This window comes from Erpetoichthys calabaricus, chromosome 4, assembly GCF_900747795.2.
Source record: "Erpetoichthys calabaricus chromosome 4, fErpCal1.3, whole genome shotgun sequence".
NCBI classification, from domain to species: domain Eukaryota; kingdom Metazoa; phylum Chordata; class Cladistia; order Polypteriformes; family Polypteridae; genus Erpetoichthys; species Erpetoichthys calabaricus.
The window spans coordinates 330,220,883-330,242,083 of record NC_041397.2 but is presented as its reverse complement, the minus strand read 5'-3'; the positions used below and the strand labels follow the sequence as shown (position 1 = coordinate 330,242,083).

The 21,201-nt window shown below is 41.7% G+C and overlaps 4 protein-coding genes across 8 annotated transcripts in view; 1 reads left to right on the top strand and 3 right to left on the bottom strand.

The window, feature by feature from the left end:
- Positions 1-21,201, bottom strand: part of LOC114643553 (protein NLRC5-like) — a 5,922,889-nt gene that overhangs the window by 136,240 nt on the left and 5,765,448 nt on the right. The window lies entirely within an intron of this gene.
- The window catches only part of LOC114643557 (NACHT, LRR and PYD domains-containing protein 3-like), a 1,908,976-nt gene that overhangs the window by 254,148 nt on the left and 1,633,627 nt on the right, over positions 1-21,201 (bottom strand). The window lies entirely within an intron of this gene.
- Positions 1-21,201, bottom strand: part of LOC114642226 (E3 ubiquitin-protein ligase TRIM16-like) — a 773,543-nt gene that overhangs the window by 188,425 nt on the left and 563,917 nt on the right. The gene's annotated exons all lie outside the window — the stretch shown is intronic.
- Positions 2,401-21,201, top strand: part of LOC114641943 (NACHT, LRR and PYD domains-containing protein 3-like) — a 476,010-nt gene continuing 457,209 nt past the window's right edge. The window contains exon 1 of the mRNA XM_051925775.1: positions 2,401-2,564. Within this exon, the coding sequence (XP_051781735.1) occupies positions 2,543-2,564 (22 nt within the window). The 5' untranslated portion in view covers positions 2,401-2,542. The remainder of the gene's footprint in view (positions 2,565-21,201) is intronic.

Sequence of the window (21,201 nt, the reverse complement as noted above, 5' to 3'; positions counted from 1 at the left end):
AATGTAATGATTTATTATTATTAACGTGTGCGGTCGTGCAGACAAGAGCGCACTTTCGTGCAGAGTACGCCAGCCGCTAAGAAAGCACGCTCTGCCTCCACTGAAGTATGCAGCACAATCATCAGATACTGATACACTTGTTCTAAACAACGCCCGCGCTTACTGTTTCTCTGAAACACCGCCATTTCAGCTTTTACTGATGCATCCAGTTTCTTGTCATCATTCAGTGATGGCAAGTTTCTTAGCGCAGATAATGCGGATGCAACAGACTGACGCATTGCAATTTCAAGTTGCTGTTCAAAGCTGTTGTCTGATGAAGTGCAAGCTGCAGCAATGGCGCCACCTTAATTATTTTCAACTATAACTCTGTAATCGGGAGCCCGGGAATGGATTCCCTAATCAGGACCCCACAGGCTCACCCACCTACATACTGTATCTCTGAGCTGACCCCTTAACAGTGATGGCTAGATGGTATTGAAGGTACTGAAGAAATCAAAAAAATGAATCCTCACAGTGCAGCCAGCTTTCTCGAGGTGAGAATAAGCCTTGTGGTGCAGACAGATAATCGCATCCTCCACTCCAATCTTTGCCTGTTAGGCAGACTGCAGGGGATCCAGGTGGTCTACCACAAGAGGACTCATGTTGTCCAGGACCAGCCACTCAGAGGTCTTCATGATTTCAGACGTCAGTGCCAATGCTCTGTAGTCACTGGTTGAAGAGACACCTGCCCTAATGCAGGATGTTTTCCACAGCAGTGACACTTTCTGAAGCCTTAGGGACAGATTGAACAGGTGACAGAAGACACCACAAAGTTGTTCAGCACAGGCCATAAGGACTTGAGGATGGTCTCCATCTGCTTCTGCAGCTTTTCCTGTGTGTACCTTCCTGAGTTGATTCCTTACTTAGTCTTCAGTTAATGACACTGATGGTCAGAGGTGGACTTGTCACTGACTACTCTAGTTGATGTAGTAGGTATGCAGTTGAGGTGACTGGTCATTGGAAGAAGGTGGCTGTGGGAAGGAAAATCTCTTACAAAATTTGTTCAGGGTGTTATTTATGTCCATATTGCCTTCTGGCACTGAGCCCTGGATTGCTTGAGTCCTGTGTTTACTCCCAGTCCATTCCGGACATTTTTCTAAGTGAGATTGTCTTCTATTTTAGCTTTGTAAGCTGACATCCCTTCATTCAGGTTTTTCGTTAGCACACACTGTACCTCCTACAGATCCACTTTGCCACTGGATTTCAAGTGCAGGAAGAGAGGAGGGAAAAAGAGAACCAGGCTTGGGTGGGCTTCACCATCAATGCCACCATAAGATGCACAAGACGATGTATCCTACCAAACTGGCCATCATAAATCAGTGAGGTCAGCAAAGATGGAATGGGAGAAGTCTTCATTTCAAAATTTGTTAGTGCACGCCAAGGAAACACCCACAAAACACAGGTGTTTATTCTCTTTTGACTGTGTTGATTGTAATTATCGTTGGTCTTTGGACTTTTTGTTTTTATATTTCTGTATTTGTACTCATCTGGAATTGATGTGTCAAGCTGGTCAGCAGTTTTGTTTTTTAGTTCACATTGAATTTTTAAACTCAATATGCCTTGAAGTGCAATGATGTGTAGGAATCGGCCTTAAAGTCACCTGCTGTTGAACTCAGCTTAGTGCCTTTCAGTCTTATTTGTTTTCCTCAAACTGATTTTTACTGCAGTGGTAGCGCTGCTGCCTCACAGTCAGGAGGCTTGGGTTCACTTTCCGGGTCCTCCCTGCGTGGAGTTTGAATGTTCTCCCTGTGTCTGCGTGGGTTTCCTCCCACAGTCCAAAGACATGCAGGTTAGGTGCATTGGGGATTCTTAATTGGCCCTCGTGTGTGCTTGGTGTGTGGGTGTGTTTGTGTGTGTCCTGCGGTGGGTTGGCACCCTGCCCGGGATTGGTTCCTGCCTTGTGCCCTGTGTTGGCTGGGATTGGCTCCAGCAGACCCCCGTGACCCTGAGTTCAGATTCAGCGGGTTGGAAAATGGATGGATGATTTTTACAGACCCTGTTTGCTTTTTATATACATCAAACATTCCTTTTTGTACTAAAATGATGAGATAAATCTGCTTACACCATCTTAATTAACCCTGATAAACTACTTTAAATTGTATTCTATATGAACATTGCAGGTGATCTTAACGCACTGTGACTTCTGGCCTGCACTTCTGAAGTTCCTGTCTATGAAGCGTCCTTCTGTGTCATGGGGTGTCCTTAACCATGGACCATAAATGGTCATAACCATCACAAGTTTCACATTTAGTTTATTTGAGTTGTGAATTTTCATTTATTTTTAATGTCTTCTGTCTCTTTAAGACTCGGGTATGTTCCTCCTGGATGGCTGCCAAGTTAAAGTGAAAGAGAAAGTAAAGAGGGCTGAGCAGCGCAATCTCTGGGCCTGAGCTGTGAAGGTCTGACTTTACTACGACTGGATGTGTTTGATAAACTCACAGATGGTTCTGTAAAGATCTGCTCTTCAATGAATCCCCAAAAACACAATCTGTGACAGAAGAAAATGAGGAAAGAAGTGAAGGCAGGTAAGTGAAAAAAGCAACTTTGAGTTTGTTATCTTCAGTGAACTGGGATTAGTGAGCTGATAGTGAAAACAGCAGAGAAAACACACGGAAGTTAAAGACAAAGGTATGAAAACCAGGTGAGGATTTAAAACATGGGTTTTAGCAAACGGTAACCACACACAAATCAAATACTTGGGCTCAGCTTGTAAGCCTTTCAGCCTCAGGGAGGTGCCACTGCACCACAGTGCTTGAGTGTGAGAGGTGCTGGCTAGAAGTGAGAGGTCAGGGGTCACACTGTTTGACCGTTAAGGAGATGATCACATAATTAAAAGGCTAGTGACAGTCACATGCCATGTCCTCCTAGTTCTGTCTGTTTTAAGATGGACGAGATGAGAACTGCAGATTTAACTCTTAATGGTGCCTCAGATGCAGCCCTGGGCAGACAGACTGGCATTGGTGACCTGAATGTCTCAGTCTGCAGTGCTTTAGTGCCCACTGAGGTTTCTGGTTCTTTCTTTTCCATCAATGGTTACAAAGTGAACAGAGGTTTTTGTTTTCCTCCAGGATCTCTAAATGAGGACATGGATGGACAATGTTTAAGAAGCTCCTTCTCACATTTGCTGTTTCTTTAATGTCTGCTTACATTTTGCTCCATCTGATTATTTTCTGTGGTCTGAAGTGTGCCACTTGCTATGACTTGTGTGTTTTTTTTTATTCATATGTTGTTACAATCATGGACAGTCACTGCAGAAGTGTTCGTATGATGGACAACTGATTATTGATACAATACAATACAATACAATACAATACAATACAATACAATACAACTTATTTTTGTATATCCCAATATCACACAAGAAGTGCCGTAATGGGCTTTAACAGGCCCTGCCTCTTGACAGCCCCCCAGCCTTGACTGTCTAAGAATACAAAGAAATACTCCCAAAAAAACCCTTTTAGGGAAAAAATGGAAGAAACCTCAGGAAAGGTAGTTCAAAGAGAGACCCCTTTCCAGGTAGGTTGGGTGTGCAGTGGGTGTCAAAAAGAAAAAGGGGGTAAATACAATACACAGTACAGGACACAGGTAATCCTCAATACAGTATAAAAATAAAACTTTTACAAGTACGGAGCAGAATTCAACAGTAGATGATATCACATAATATGATTTGGATTTGATCATAACATTGGTTTACTTATTGTGCTTCACAGCACAGTTAAATCCAGAGATGGTGACTAATGAGATGTTGGCTTCTTCTCAAACTAAACTTCGCTTTCTTAATGTGTGATTTTTCATGTTAGGATTTGTTTTAGAAATGTGATATTCAGCCAGGCCTTGCAGCAGCGGCAGAGCATCATGGTTAGTTCTGCCACCTTATGTATCCACCGTCCTGGGTTTTAATCCTGCCAAGTTGTTTCTCGAGAGAAGTTTGTGTGCCCTCCCCGTGTCTGGGTGGGTCTCCGTCTAGCGACTCCCCTTTTTCTACCATGTTACTAATGATGGGTCAGTGCATTTGAGCCAAGTGTAGACAGAAAACTGAACAAGACTCTTTTTAAAAATAACAATAATGTTAATCAGTATATTGAGTGAGGTGACTAAAGCAGACTTGTCAGGCTCTTTTATTTGTTTAAGCAGTACAGAAGCTTCTTGCTCTTCTATTGTTTGATTGCACACTAGTAACGGCACACTGCTTGATAACGTGCAGTGAATACACTTGACTTGAGCATTCCTAGTTTTCATCCTCTTTCTTTCTCTGTACGTTTACCATTCGTTTGCTCAGAGGTTGATGCGCTTGATACTTCCTGAGCAGCTCTTCATTTCTCCACCCTAGCGGCCTGCTTCTTCTCTTCTTCCGTCGGCATCTTTTCACATTAAAACTGATGAAGTCCGTGTGTGTGTTGCAATTACTTAGTATGATTTTTTCACTTAAGCTGGCACTTAAGTGTTCAATCTGCTAAAGAATGATTTAAGATATAAAGAGGTAGAGGAAGTGACGGCGAAGGTGGTAGGGAATGAGAATGGCACCCAAATGCATGTATTGCCCTACTGGCAAGAGTTGATTCTACAATAAGATAAAATTAAAATTAAAAAAAGGAATAACCTTGGAGGTCAATCATCACCCCGATGGTAGAGGTCACATAGTGATTGTGTACCAAATTTCAGGTCAGTAGTTCAAATGGTTTGCAAGCTACAGGTGATTTAAAATCCTGGACAGACAAAGGGACAGCCACGGTATTATAGAAGAAGACAGTAGTTAGAAGGTTCCCTGGGAGCCAACCTGCCTGACCAACTGATTGACCCCTTATAGATAGATAGATAGATAGATAGATAGATAGATAGATAGATAGATAGATAGATAGATAGATAGATAGATAGATAGATAGATAGATAGATAGATAGATAGATAGATAGATAGATAGATAGATAGATAGATAGATAGATACTTTATTAATCCCAATGGGAAATTCACATTCTTCAGCAGCAGCATACTGATACAGCAGTTCACTATAGTTCACTGGTTCAAAGCTACAGCTCTTTAGGTCCACAGAGCTTCTTCTTGAATGTTTAATCTCACCACTTTGGAACATAAGCTCACATGCAGAGAAATGGGTGACCCCTCTGTGCCGCTGCTTTTAAGGTCTCTTTATACAGGATGTGCAGTTGTCCTGTAGTGGAGATCCTTCTTGGCATCCTGTCTGAAATGAACTGACTCTAACAGTCCTGGTTCCCCTTTTTATCAGACCCCCTAGAGTCATGTGACCACAAGATGACTGGCCTGCACTCTGCACTGCTGCCCTGACAATGTGGTCATTGAGTCCTTCTTTGGCTGATGGTGGCTTCTGGATCTCATCTGGGAAGGTACAAGAATCAGGAGGTCCTTGTGTATCTCCCTGGGCATTTCTGTGCTCCCAGTGTGGATATCATGAATGGATGTATTGAACCATGGGTAATGTTAATGGAATGAAGGAATAATTGAGGGCTGCAGCTCTAAATTCAACCTTGCAGTTTGTGATCAGATTAACACCCACCTAAACCCCCCACCAGCTGTGTTTATTAAGGAGACAAATGAGAAAAACTAACATACAAGACATGAGGCTTAACTGAAATCAAACAGCGTTCAACTCAGCTGTCCTATAATGAGGTTATAGCTCTCATCTTAGCAAAGCATCATGGGACTGAGGAAGCCGAGAACCTGGAATTTAAGGAGTCACTCTGTGTGTGGAGAGGAAAGACAGATGAACATGCTGTCCGGCTGAGCTTAGAATGGGAGAAAAGGGGGGCCGGAAAATGAACAGGAAAATAATTAAGATAGAGACGTACATCTGTCTCTGAAATGTAAAGAGGAGCTGCTTTGAGGAGGTCAGGGCTTTTCATTTCCATCCATCCATTATCCAACCCGCTTTATCCTAACTACAGGGTCACGGGGGTCTGCTGGAGCCAATCCCAGCCAACACAGGGCGCAAGGCAGGAAACAAACCCCGGGCAGGGTGCCAGCCCACCACAGGACACACACACACACACACCAGGGACAATTTAGAATCGCCAATACACCTAACCTGCATGTCTTTGGACTGTGGGAGGAAACCGGAGCACCCGGAGGAAACCCACCCGGGAGAACATGCAAACTCCTAACTGCGAGGCAGCAGTGCTACCCACTGCGCCACCGTGCCACCCGGCTTGTCATTTTGTTCTTTAATTAAAAGGACACTCTTCATACGAGTGAGGACAGCAGGATGGCATCTGTTTAGTGCAGGAGCTCCCATTTAGAATAGAAAAAGAGCAGACAGTCTTAAAAATACAGAGATGGAGAAGAACCTGACAGGCCTCTTAGTTTAAGAGCCAGAGGAGGCCGCACACTTGTCATCTTGTCAGAGGACATTTTGTGAACGTTTTATTTTATTAGCATTGTGCCTTGTAATGAAGACAGGTGAGTGAAGGAGGTGTGATTGTGTCATGGCTCTTTCAGTTGGGTATGTTGTATTAGTTAAAAAAAGATTGTGTTTATTTTACTAACATTTTTATTTCATTTCCATTGAGTTAACACCTGTGGTCAAAAGTTTATTAAGTTTAAAAATAGCAAAGGTGACCCTTTAACATGAAGTTAAACCATAACCATGGCTGGTTATGAAGGAGCCTTAACAAATAAAAGAATTCTCTTTAAGTGGGAAAACTAATAAAGTATAAATAAAGTCACTAGTAAAAAGAACCAAGTAAATAAAAAAGCGAGATAAACTAAATAACTAATAAATGCATATAATGTTTAGGACTGAACACCAGCGAAATCCCAGCTAAAAGACCAAACGGACACCCTACTGATCTGTGGTGGATGCTCTTTACTATATTGTTTATAGCTTAAAATGAGCCGATCCAAGATATGAGTGTCATAGGCAGTACAAATAATCAAAAATCAATGCATCAATGTGATTTGAGCTTTACGTGACTTTTCATTTACAGCAGCCTTTGAGCCTTATGTTACAATATGGAGTACTTTAACAGATAACTGAGTAATCGAGGGCTTCATTAGTGGAGCTTTTCCTTCTTAAATCAGATAATACAAGAGCAGCTACAACCCTTCAGTGATGGCTGTCAGTCACTCATATCTCACATCATTCATCCTCTTCCAAATGGCACAGGCCCTCTGCCTTTGAGTCTCTTCTTCTGAACCAGACCTTTGATTGTGCAGCCTGAGAGGTCCTGGTCAGTTGTTTCATGCACCAGAGACTCCTGTTCTGATGATGATGATGATGATGATGATGATGATGATGTATTGCCTTACTCTGCCATCATAGAATTTTTGTTTTTAAATACACCAAGTTAGAAATGACACAAGTTTTTGCTAATTCTGTCACCAATTTTAAGGTGTGCAGGTGGAATTTGGCTGGCAGATGAGATATTGAATTTAAGGCCCAGTAATCATGGAGTATGCAGTCCTTGAAGGACACAATAAGCAAATATCTGAGAAATAATCAAGATCACAATGATCTTTCGTACAAGCTTTGACATCAATAATGTCTAACAACATCCCTGGATTATAAACACCAGGCAGACTGTTGGATTGCTTTTAGATTTTGGTAATAAATAAAAATGAAATTTGGCTTCAATAGTCCATAACAGCTCTTTCAAAGAGATGAAATACATGTGGAATCCATCTGATTAGGGACTTCCTTCTGTTTTTGATGTTGCACTTTTCTTTTTTTGTTTGTTCCTCTTTTTCATTTAAAAATTAATAAAACAATTGTTTACCAAAAAAGAAACACATTTGCGAGACAGAGAAGAATTACCTGTCACAACTACCTCCTATGGAGCCACTCATCTAAGAGGGAAATCCCACCTGAACCCAACTTAAAGCTCATAGATTAACAATTCAATGATTTTCAATTACAAAATAGTAATTAAATAAAATAAAGCACAACTTCAAGATTAAAGAATCAGAAACAAAACATTAAGATAATTAAAGAATAAATGTCAATTGATTGTAATTAAATAACTGAAATACGAAGAAGAAAACAGACACTAAATTTAAAGATATAACTAAAATTCTAAATACTTAAATTGAAACCAAACTTTAGATTAATCATCTCTCTAATACTAAGCTAAGCATCTGAAGGTCAGAGGATGTGGTGTGTAGATGGGTGCAGAATTGGCTCAGACACAGGACACAGGAAGGGTGATGGTGTGAGGAATCTCATCAGAACTGGCCGATGTTAAGAGTGGTGACCAGTAGGGGTCAGTGCTAGGGCTGCTGCTATTGTTAATATATATAAATGATTTAGATAGGAATATAAGTAACAAGCTGGTTAAGTTTGCAGATGATACCAAGATAGGTGGATTAGCAGATAATTTGGGATCTGTTATGTCATCACAGAAGGACTTGGACAGCAGACAGGCTTGGGGCAGATTTGTGGACGATGAAATTTAATGTCATTAAAAGTAAAGAATTACACATAGGAAGTAAAAATGTGAGGTTTGAATACACAATGGGCAGACTGAAAATCAAGAGTACACCTTATGAGAAGGATTTAGGAGTCATAGTGGACTCTAAGCTATCAACTTCCCGACAGAGTTCAAAAGCCATTAAGAAGGCAAACAGAATGTCAGGTTTTATAGCGCCTTGATGTGTGGAGTACAAGTCACAGGAGGTTATGCTCAAACTTCAAGACACACTGGTGAGGCCTCATCTGGAGTCCTGGGTGCAGTTTTGCTCTCCAGGCTACAAAAAGGACATAGCAGCACTAGAAAAGGTCCAGAGAAGGGCGACAAGGCTGATTCCAGGGCTACAGGGGATGAGTTATGAGGAAAGATTAAAAGAGCTGAGCCTTTACAGTTTAAGCAAAAGAAGATTAAGAAGTGACATGATTGAAGTGTTTAAAATTATGAAGGGAATTAGTGCAGTGGATTGAGACTGAGATTTTAAAATGAGTTCATCAAGAACACGGGGACACAGTTGGAGACTTGTTAAGGGTAAATTTCACACAAACATTAGGAAGATTTTCTTTACACGGAGAACCACAGACACATGGAATAAGAGACCAAGTGGTGTGGGAGAATAATTTATTTATTTAAGGGTATTCTCCTCTGAACAAGTAACATAATTCATGCGGATGAATTATTTTGATTTTCAGTGCACATTAAAAAATCTATATAGAATTTGTCTTGGAAATGTCATGAAAAGACTGCTGTAATGGTTGGCCAAAGAGTTAGAAGGTTCAAGAACTTGACTGATGTCATGTATACAGTAAGACTTGACTGTTGTCACATACACAGTTTTCCATAAAAAGGTGAGAGATGAACTTGAAAAATAATGAGAGGGACAAGAATGTAGCAAATGAGACTTTATTTTGGCTATGTAAATTAGCTCTGCTCTCTGCTGAAAACATCTCATGTCTTTTAAACAATCAGATGGATATGTGAGTTTATAAACCAATCAGAGTAAATGCCAGGTGTTACCCAAGCTTTAATTTAGCACTGTTATGTAAACTCAATTGACTATAAATATGGAACTCTGTTTTTGCTCTGCTGCAATGGTGTGCTCCCTTTTCATGAAAAGAATTAAAGATGGATGACCAAGCTTCTTCCTGCCTGATTACTGATTTAGTTAATGGGATCTTATGGAAAAAATTTCTTCCACAGTAGTAGACAGTAGGTCTTCAGGGAGTTTCAAAACTTGACGTGATGTTGTTTTGGAGGAGTTAAGTGGACAGGATTGGTGAGCTTTGTTGGACTGAATGGCCTGTTCCTGTCCATCCATCCATTTTCCAACCCGCTGAATCCAAACACAGGGTCACGGGGGTCTGCTGGAGCCAATCCCAGCCAACACAGGGCACAAGGCAGGAACCAATCCTGGGCAGGGTGCCAACCCACCGCAGGACACACACAAACACACCCACACACCAAGCACACACTAGGGCCAATTTAGAATCACCAATCCACCTAACCTGCATGTCTTTGGACTGTGGGAAGAAACCCACACAGACACGGGGAGAACATGCAAACTCCACGCAGGGAGGGCCCGGGAAGCAAACCCGGGTCCCCAGGTCTCCCAACTGCGAGGCAGCAGCGCTACCCACTGCGCCACCATGCCGCCCCAGTTTATTCTAATGTTGTAACCAAACAAGGTGACAGCTAAGTCTTCTGCCTCAATAGAAAAAAAGCAGAACAGAACAATAAAAAAGAGAATAGTGAAATAAATGGTTGGCAAGATGGAGAGCTAAGGACACAATTAGGAGATAGTCATATAACTTGCCAAATTCTTGTTTTTTTTTCCACAATTTGGACAGTTTTGACTCATGTCGCCGTGACTTGAATACTGTCCCCTTGATAATGTCATCAGCTTGTGACTTTGTTACCCCTGCCTAGTAACATACCACTCTTCTTAGGAAAATGGTGGTGACCCTTACAAAAGTAAAATGGCAGCACAATAACACTACTAACCATAACAAAATGTTCATTAATGTAAAAACAATAATAATAAATTTAATTCAACATGGTCAAACACCCAAAACAAGCATGTACGTAGCACTACCACTTAATCAGTTGTATGGTTTGTCTTTTGTCGTCCTCAGTGTAAGCCCTGCGGCTACCTAAGCACCTATAATGTGTGGTGGGTGAAAAATAAAAAAAGACTGGGCAGACTGCCATCAGGAAGACCTTTACCAGGTGTGGTCTGTTGCTGTAACTTTCTGGGGGGCAGTTGCCATTGCTAATTGTACAGTTGAAAAAGGCTGCAAAAGGCATGAGAAGGAGAGATTCAGTACAAATTCTGTGAAACAGTAAACATTTACATGTATATACTTACATTGTATATCCAGAGACAAGATTGCCTTGCTCAATGGTTGGAGGTCGTTCCCATTTTTGGAGGTGGCCACCTCGAAGTCTTTGGTATAGAAGTGGACGGGACAGTTCTGAGGGATTACTTAGAGGAGCTAAAAGTGATCTTTGCTTATCTGGGATAGTGCATTTTGGAGACTTTGTGAAAAGAAAAAGAGAAAAAGGACTACCATTATCAGAAGTATAAGGACTGCTAATACTTTGTGACTTGTCCATGTTGAATGTTTTTTTGTGTTTTATGCTTACTGTATTTGGTGGTGTGCGGGGTGTTTACAGATTTGGTTGTTGCCATTTATGTTTGTGTAGTTCCTACGATTGATTTAATAGTTATTTCTGCCTTATCCATTTGTCTTTTTGTTGATATTGATAGATTAAAAGTATATATATATATATATACTGTGTATATATTATATAATATTGCAGGAAGGGGTCCAAGGACGGTTTAGAGTTGACCTGCTATCTTTGACTCAAATACAACACCAACACATGGTGACACATAACGGTGTCATCCGGAAAAGGGCAAAGCATTATAAACAAACAGAATCAAGTAATAGAGAACAGGAAGAAGTAAATAAAAACTGCCCAAAATCATGAAACAAAAATCTGGGGCTTGAGTTGCTCCTTTTATTATGAGTAAAATGGCTGCTACAATCAGCAGCACATCTCAGTAACTGGTAGAAAATTGGAGGCCCAAGAAAAAAGGAAATGAATAATAAGAGCCAGCAACAAATATTGGAAACATTGGTGGAAAGAAAACAGGAAGAGAAAGAAAGGTAAAGCCAGGGAGGAGCACCACCACTGACATGACACCAACACAGCAGCTGCTTACAGTTCAATGTAGTTTTGCTTTACAAGTTCTTTGAAATTTAAACACAACCTTACATTTACCAAATGAATTATCATGCTGGAGTCACTGACAACATAAGTAAGGTGGATTGTAAGATGGCGCCGACTGGTGTGGCTGGCTGTCTGCTCGTCTTGTTAATTTATATTTTTATTTCGTCTTACTGTGTTCGTTTATCCCAGCAGCTACTGTCCTATGATTGTGTTTCTTTACTTAACGTCTTTTCTTGTATGCTCTTTTCTTAATTTTTCTTCTTCTGATGGGACTTTATTTTAACCTTCACCCTTGTTTAATTCATCTCCTGACTTTTTTACCTTTACAACTGTGTTCTCCTGTACAAGTGAGCAGAGTGCCCCTTGGAGATGTAGATGCTCCTGATGCCGATTAAGAGTTACAGATGCAAACCTAGTGTATGTGTGTACTGTATAATATTAACAATAAGAGCAGCTCACTACTGAAAATGGTAAATACAGAAGGCAGTGGGGATCGAACCGGGGACTCTTGATTATAAGTCAGCAAACCTCACCGCTACACCACAGAAGCTGTTGTGCTGTCCTTGACCCTTTTGTGAAAGTGTTTATTTGATCTTTGGACTTCAGGCTTCACACATTCTATAGTTTATGCCTACGTTTTATAACATTTATTACTAAAATATGAAAAAGTTTCTGTTTTAACAATGTGTTTACACAGATTACTGTAGAAATGGAACACACATGAAATGCGTGTGTTCCAAATAACGATCTATTATTTCCACTCTAAAACTCCAGCACTTCAGTCACTCCCAGATAATCAAACAAGGCATGAGCTGGGAGAATTTTGTGAACTTTCTGCTACGGTGGGGGGATGGAATAGCCGGCCGCTTGCTGCTCGTCTTAATGGCCACATTTACAGGACAAAAGATGCTGACGGAGAGGTGCGAACAGATTTAAGGTGGGCCGGATTTACAAGTTTTCTCATAGGCTCTGGTAATTCTAGTGTTAAACAGCTCAAGTTTTCATTTCTGGGCTTGGATTCTCGATGCCTGAGAGTTATATCTGACCCATCCTCTCCTGCACAGAATGCTGACCCTGGCCCTTGGGCACTGGGTACTGGATTTAATTTCTCTATCTCATGGCGGAATCACTCTTTCCCTGTGTGTTCTAGGGGAGTAAACACTGCTATTCTTCACATGCTCACCTGAGCCCATCTTGTAGAAAGCTTCAGATCTCTTAACCCCTTAACCGCCCTCTGCCAGATATATCCGGCACCGTTGTTTTATTGCTAGCGCCATACTGCCGGAATTATCCGGCACATTTGCCTATGGTTATATGAATGCCTGGCAAGTAGTATAACTGACGGTTTGGCGTGGGTATTATTACTACGTTGCATTTCGACAAGTCTGTGGTTGTTTTGGCCGGTCATGTGACATGATTCGCATGTGACAGCTGTGAATATGGCGAAACGTAAACTGACTTCAAGTGAGGCTTTGCAGGCGATTTTGGACAGTTCTGATCATGATTGTAGCAGTTCTGAAGAAGATTTTAGAGACAATGATGAGCAGCAACGTGCGCTGCATGATACTGTGAATGAAGACGCATCGGATGACGGCGATGAGTGGGTGTATCCCCAGCATCTCAACTGGACTGCTGCCCGAGGTGAACTACCTTTTCTGCATCCGTTTGAGGCAACGTGTGGCTTTATTGTTGATGTAAACAATTACACTGCTGAGCAGTTTTATGAGCTGTTTGTGTCACCTGATTTGATCAGACATTTTGCTCATCAGACAAATCTGTATGCAGCACAGTTTAATGAGAAAAATCCCAATTTACCTCCACATTCCCGTGTTCGTGCTTGGTTTGACACTGATGAAAACGAAATGAAAAAATTCATTGGGATTTTGATGTTGATGGGAATAATCAGAAAACTAGATATTGAGATGTACTGGTCTACAGATCCTATGTATGCAACACCTATTTTTGCAGCTGTCATGACACGTAACCGATTCTCTTTGCTGCTGAAATTCTTTCATTTGAATGACAACAGAAATGAGCCAGATAAGAAAGATCCAAACCGCGACCGCTTGTTCAAGCTACGTCCTTTGATTGATCATTTATTTGAAGCGTTTTAGTTGCCCTACATGCCAGGACCGTCAGTTGCAGTTGATGAAAGTTTATTGTTGTGGAAGGGCCGCTTACAGTTTTGACAGTATCTACCATTGAAAAGGGCACGGTTTGGTATCAAGATGTTTTGCTTAGCTGAGAATTCAGGTTACATTTATAGATTTCGTGTATACACTGGCAAAGAGGATCCTATGAGAAGTATTTCAGCAGTGTTGCCAGATGAATGTAAGGACTTTGGACTTTCTGAAAAACGCTGTCGTGTCTGTTCAAAGAAGGGTCAGCGTAGAGACGTCAAGACCTTCTGCTCAAAGTGTCCCAGCAATCCAGGACTTTGTGCAGTTCCCTGCTTTGGCCTGTGGCACAGCAAACTCAAATACTGGGAATGAAACTATGATTGACTGAACTACTTTTGACTTTTGAATTACTTTTGACTGTTCCGTTTTGTAGTAGACAATAAATCCAGAAGCCTGAGAAAAGGTACATTTTGTGTTTTATTATGTGTTTGCCCATTTCTAGAGCTTGCACAACATTTAGTGGTCAATACTGCTTGAATAAATGTAAAAAATGTAAAAAAAAATGTAAAAAAGTAAAAAAACGAAAATTGTTCAGATTTCGCCTGGCGTGGGGAATATTTAGGGAGTTGGCGGTTAAAGGGTTAAGGCTGCTCTTCTGAACTTGAGATCAGTGTCTAATAAAACTCTCATCCTTTATAGAATGGAATGGAAGACTTTATTGCCTCAAAGAAACTGGACTTCTTTTTCATCACGAGACCTGGATTGTTAATAAAGGCTCTTTATGTTTTACTAATTTGGTACCACCAGGTTATTCGTTTTTGAACTCTCCTCAGCTGTCTCGTCGTGGCCACCCCCACCCCCTCTTCCCTCCCATTGGCATTGCCACTATTTTTAAAAGTATGTTCTTTTGTCAGAGCCTTACAAGGGGTCTGTTTAGTAGCTTTGAACTGCAATTTTTTTTAAGTATAACTCTTCATTATTAGACTCGTTTGATTTTATCCAGCATATTAATGCTTCTCGTCATTCTCTCGGTCACACCCTTGATCTTGTTCTTACATGTAGTATTTCAGTTAATAATATTGATATACTGTATGTGATGTTCCTTTTACTGATCATTGTTCTGTAAAAATGGATTTGAATATTACTGTTGACGTTACCACTACAAGCTATGTCATATGCTATTCTCACTTTTAAATTCTTATATTCTTACTAGGGGGCTCTGCCCCCTGCTCGCTTCGCTCGCCAACCCCTGGTGTTGGGAATGACAAAGAGCGTGATGTATGAATGAGATATAGAATAGTGTGAAGGTGTAGATGATGCAAATAGAAAGCAAACAATAAAGTGTGTGGCACAGTGTAAAGGTTTATTGGAAAATTTCTTTGTACACGCCGTTTAAGTGTAAAAGGTAATTCCAGGTCAGAACTTGTAAGGTCAATGAAGATGGTTATTGTTGTGATCAGAGTCAAGTTTGTCAGAGCTTAGAAAGAGTTGTGTCTCTCCAGGAAGTAATGGAATGACTTGGGTATTTATGTTTTCCACATTAATATTTTTTGGACATAATATAGTGCGTTGTGTTAAAAGGGGCATTTGGTCTAATGAGATTGCTGTTCCAAATCTGTCTGTAACTAAGTCGTCGCAGATAAAGGCTTGAGGAATTGTAATAATATGTGGCTGAAGTCCATCTGTATTGGTGAGTGTACCATCTCTCAGTTGTAATAAGCAATTGTTATGATCTGGTTCTGGACATCGTATCTTTTTTACTAACTGTATCTTTTGAAAGCAATGCCAATTGTCTGCGTATTTTAAGGTGCACTGAACAATAGCTGAGTGCATGGCATCTGGAAGAATAGCTAATCACTGTTTAAAATCTCCTCCTCATAAAAGTACCTTTCCTCCAAATCGAATATTATTATTCATAAACGTTTGTAGAAGTTTATGAATGGTGTTGAGTAAGTGACTTCATGCCATTGTACATTCATCAATAAACAACATTTTTTGAAGACGGATGTCACGTGCAGTGTCACCGTTAATGTTCATAGTGGATACCGATTTGTAGGATCTAATGCAGTTGATAAAGATTTCACTTTCAGGTACATCGTCAGTTATAAGCTTCTGTAGATATTCAGTATATGAATGTAAAGAAGGCAGTCTAATTTGACCCTTTTGACAGCAACGTGTAAATGTATAACTTGTATTGCCAGTTGTTTCTTCAGGGAAGTGAACTGAATGACAATGATTGCAAATGACATTCATTAATCCGAATGAATTTTCCTGGTGTATGTTTTGCTTGTGCCGTTTGAGAGGCACGTTGTTGCATATGTAGTATTTGGGACGTGTTGTTTTGGAGCTGTAATCGATTTGCCTGTGCTGTGTGAGACGCCCGTTGTAGCCTTCCTTGCCGTTAACGTATGTATGAGACGGGAGGTGTTTCGTTTTGAATCCGTGCCTGTTGCGATGCAGCACTTTGATTGATAGTTTGCGTCATGTGGATCTAGGATGTAGATTTGTGCATATTTGCGTTGTTGATTTGTTTCAGGGTGCACTGTTCCAATGCGATGCAGTATTTGTGCACATATGGGAAAGCAGTATGGGCCATTGCCTTTTGGTGGCCTGATATTCACTAAAAGCAAATGAACAATTGTAGGATCTAACGCAGTTCATAAAGTTTTTACTTTTAGGTATATCGTTAGTTAGAAGCTGTAGTTGAGCTTTGCGTTTTTGGAGTCGAGACATTTTTTCTTTTAGAAATATGGATAAGTAATAAGAAGTATTGCACTCACTGTTAATATGGAGAGTTTTCTGCGGTTGAACGGTTAATAGTGCCTTATGGTAATGAGATCCACCTATGCTGCATAGCCGTCTATTTTGTTGTTTCTTTCATGTTCGTGTGTTTGTTCCTGTTATCCTTTCCTTTCCGTTTTGTACCCGTGACCGTGTATTCATGACTTGTTTCAATATGTTTCCTTTTCTGCAGTTGAACGGTTAATAGTGCTTTATTGTAAGGAGATCCACCTATGCTGACACCTATGCTGTCTAGTGTGAAGGTGCTGATGTTCACTTTAGAATATGTGGCTTTGGGTGTGACTTCTTATGGATGTGGGGGTGGGGGGGGGTGGGGGGGGGGGGGGTTGCGCGAGCGTCTTCTTTCTTTTTGTGTTCCTGTGTATTGTTGAATCCCCCTCTTTGTGTGTGTCCCGTCCCTCGCTTGTAGGGTCTGTGGGGTGGTTTTGTGTTCTTTTTTTTGTGTTCCATGGGCTTGTTGAATCCCCCTCTTGGTGTGTGTCCCGTCCGGTGCCTGTAGGGGGGGGGGGGGGGTGCCTTGCTGTTGTGTGCACGCCTCTTTTTTTTTTTTTTTTTTTTTTCGGGTCTAGTTTCGTGTGCAATGTGTTTCGTGCTTTTCCTGCGTTTGACTTTGCGCCTCATTTCTCCTTTTTGTATGTGCTCACTCCTTTTTTCTGTGGTCTTGTCCGCCACTCGCGGCCCCTCATCCGCCTTTGTCGCCCTCTTTTCTCCGCCTTTCTCCGACTCTCGCGGACTCTTTTTGCGCCTGCGCCTCTCGCGGCCCCTCATCCGCCTCTCTCGCCCTCTTTTGTCCGCCTTTCTCGGCTCCTCAGCCGACTCTCGCGGACTCTTTTTGCGCCTGCGCAGTACGTCTTTTTGCAGCTACGGCCCATGGCCGGATGTGCCTGCGTCCATCATCCGGTTTAGCATTCTCGGTTAGTAATATGGATTAAATCTGATTTTAAAACCATATTCTCCAGTCTTAAGATACTAGGCCAGTGTGATAATATTCTGTATTATCTTTAAATTCATCATGTAAAATGATTTTAAACTCAGTTCTTCCCCTCAAGATTTGCTGAACAAAGGGTAGACAAGCTTCTTGGCTTAATGACACACAGTAACAAGGCAGCTGCACCACGCCTGTAGAATTGCTGAACAGTGTTGGAAGAAAAACAGGTTGACTGTATCTAAGCAGATTTTTACGACTTCTCTGTTCAACTTCTAAGATGCAGTTAAGAAATCTAAACATGATAACTTCACTGATTTAGTATCCTCTTATTTTAATAAATCTACGGTCTTATTTAATGTTATTAATGTGCCTATTTATCCCCATTCAGAAATGAGATTAAATAGTACTGTTCTTTGTCCTGCGGTGGGTTGGCACCCTGCCCGGGATTGGTTCCTGCCTCGTGCCCTGTGTTGGCTGGGATTGGCTCCAGCAGACCCCATGACCCTGTGTTCGGATTCAGCAGGTTGGAAAATGGATGGATGTATAGTACTGTTCTTTCATGTGAGCATTGTTCCCACTGTTCCCTTCCTGTTCTTAATCATGGAATTGTCTTGGAATCCTTTGAGGTTGTTTCATTTTCACAGCTAGAAAGTACAATCGACACACTTAAGCTTACTTTCAGTCCTCTTGATGTTATTCCATCAGTCCTCTTAGTTGAAGCTTTCATTGTTCTGTTGTTTTGTTGTTCAGGTTTGTTTTGTTAGCTATTATCAATGTTTCTGTTTGTGAGTAAAACAGTTCAGCTAAGTGGTGGTGGTAAAGGAGGAGAAAAACACAAAATTCACAGATTCCAAAAATCAACTCACAAAGACAGCACAAGTCAAAATGAGAATTGTAAACCCACAGGTGATTGTGAGTCAGCAGCACTAAGTGACATCTGAGTGCCCCATCACAGGAATTATAGATCAGGAAAGCTCTTATACACAAGATGTAAACTCAGACATGTTCTTATTCAACCTTAGCATTTTACTGCTTTAACATAATTAACAATGGAAGATTATTTATGCCCAAATGAAATGCAATCCAAGGCATTAACTACCTTAAAATGTAACGTGTATGCATGTGATGCATTTCATTTTGTCACAATATTAGAACATTAGAACACTCGAGACGAGAACAGGCCATTCAGCCCAACAAAGCTCACCAGTCCTATCCACTTATTTCTTCCAAAAAACATCAAGTCGAGTTTTGAAAGTCCCCAACGTCTTACTGTCTACCACACTACTTGGTCGCTTATTCCAAGTGTCTATTGTTCTTTGTGTAAAGAAAAACTTCCTAATATTTGTGAGAAATTTCCCCTTCACAAATTTCCAACTGTGTCCCCGTGTTCTTGATAAACTCATTTTAAAATAACCATCTCGATCCACTTGACTAGTTTCCTTCATAATACAGTAATCCCTTGCTATATCGCGCTTCGCCTTTCGCGGCTTCACTCCATCGCGGATTTTATATGTAAGCATATTTAAATACATATCGCGGATTTTTCGCTGCTTCACGGGTTTCTGCGGACAATGGGTCTTTTAATTTCTGGTACATGCTTCCTCAGTTGGTTTGCCCAGTTGATTTCATACAAGGGACGCTATTGGCAGATGGCTGAGAAGCTACCCAACTTACTTTTCTCTTTCTCTTGCGCTGACTTTCTCTGATCCTGACGTAGGGGGTGTGAGCAGGGGGGCTGTTCGCACACCTAGACGATACGGACACTCGTCTAAAAATGCTGAAAGATTATCTTCACGTTGCTACCTTCTGTGCAGCTGCTTCCTGAAAGGACATGCTGCACGGTGCTTCGCATACTTAAAAGCTCGAAGGGCACGTATTGATTTTTGATTGAAAAACAAACTCTGTCTCTCTCTCTCTCTTTCTCTGCTCCTGACAGAGGGGGTGTGAGCTGCCGCCTTCAACAGCTTTGTGCCGCGGTGCTTCACATACTTAAAAGCAAACAGCCCTATTGATTTGTTTGCTTTTCTCTCTCTTTCTGACAGACTCTGCTCCTGACGCACACTCCTTTGAAGAGGAAAATATGTTTGCATTCTTTTAATTGTGAGACGGGACTGTCATCTCTGTCTTGTCATGGAGCACAGCAGTGTTTGAATAATGTTCCTGTCTCTCTACAACCTCCTGTGTTTCTGCGCAAATCTGTGACCCAAGCATGACAATATAAAAATAACCATATAAACATATGGTTTCTACTTCGCAGATTTTCTTATTTCGCGGGTGGCTCTGGAACGCAACCCCCGTGATGGAGGAGGGATTACTGTATTTAAACACTTCAACCATTTAAACTGTAAAGGCTCAGCTCTTTTAATCTTTCCTCATAATCCATCCCCTGTAGCCCTGAATCAACATAGTCGCTCCTCTCTGGACATTTTCTAGTGCTGCTTTGTCCTTTTTGTAGCCTGGAGACCAAAACTGCACACAGGACTCCACATGAGGCCTCACCAGTGCATTATAAAGCTTGAGAGTAAGATCCTTGGACTTGTACTCCATACATCAAGGCGCTATATAACCTAACATTCTGATAACCTTCTTAATGCCTTCTGAACACTGTCTGCAAGTCGACAGCTTAGAGTCCACTATGACTCTTAAATCCTTCTCATAAGATGTATTCTTGATTTTCTGACTGTCCATTGTGTATTCAAACCTAACATTTTTCATTCCTATTTGTAATTCTTTACATTTACTGACATTAAATTACATCTGCCACAAATCTGCCCAAGCCTGTATGCTGTCCAAGTCCTTCTGTAATGATATAATGGATTCCAAATTATCTGCTAATCCACCTATCTTAGTATCATCTGCAAACTTAATAGATCCATCCATCCATCCATCCATTCTCTTCCGCTTATCCGAGGTCGGGTCGCGGGGGCAGCAGCTTGAGCAGAGATGCCCAGACTTCCCTCTCCCTGGCCACTTCTTCTAGCTCTTCCGGGAGAATCCCGCGGCGTTCCCAGGCCAGCCGGGAGATATAGTCCCTCCAGCGTGTCCTGGGTCTTCCTCGGGGCCTCCTCCCGGTTGGACGTGCCCAGAACACCTCACCAGGGAGGAGTCCAGGAGGCATCCTGATCAGATGCCCGAGCCACCTCATCTGACTTCTCTTGATGTGGAGGAGCAGCGGCTCTACTCTGAGCCCCTCCCGGATGACTGAGCTTCTCACCCTATCTTTAAGGGAGAGCCCAGACACCCTGCGGAGGAAACTCATTTCAGCTGCTTGTATTCGCGATCTCATTCTTTCAGTCACTACCCATAGCTCATGACCATAGGTGAGGGTAGGAACATAGATCGACTGGTAAATTGAGAGCTTTGCCTCATGGCTCAGCTCCTTTTTCACCACGACAGACCGATGCAGAGCCCGCATCACTGCGGACGCCGCACCGATCCGCCTGTCGATCTCACGCTCCATTCTTCCCTCACTCGTGAACAAGACCCCGAGATACTTGAACTCCTCCACTTGGGGCAGGATCTCGCTACCAACCCTGAGAGGGCAGTCCACCCTTTTCCGGCTGAGGACCATGGTCTCGGATTTGGAAGTGCTAATTCTCATCCCAGCCGCTTCACACTCAGCTGCGAACCGATCCAGAGAGAGCTGAA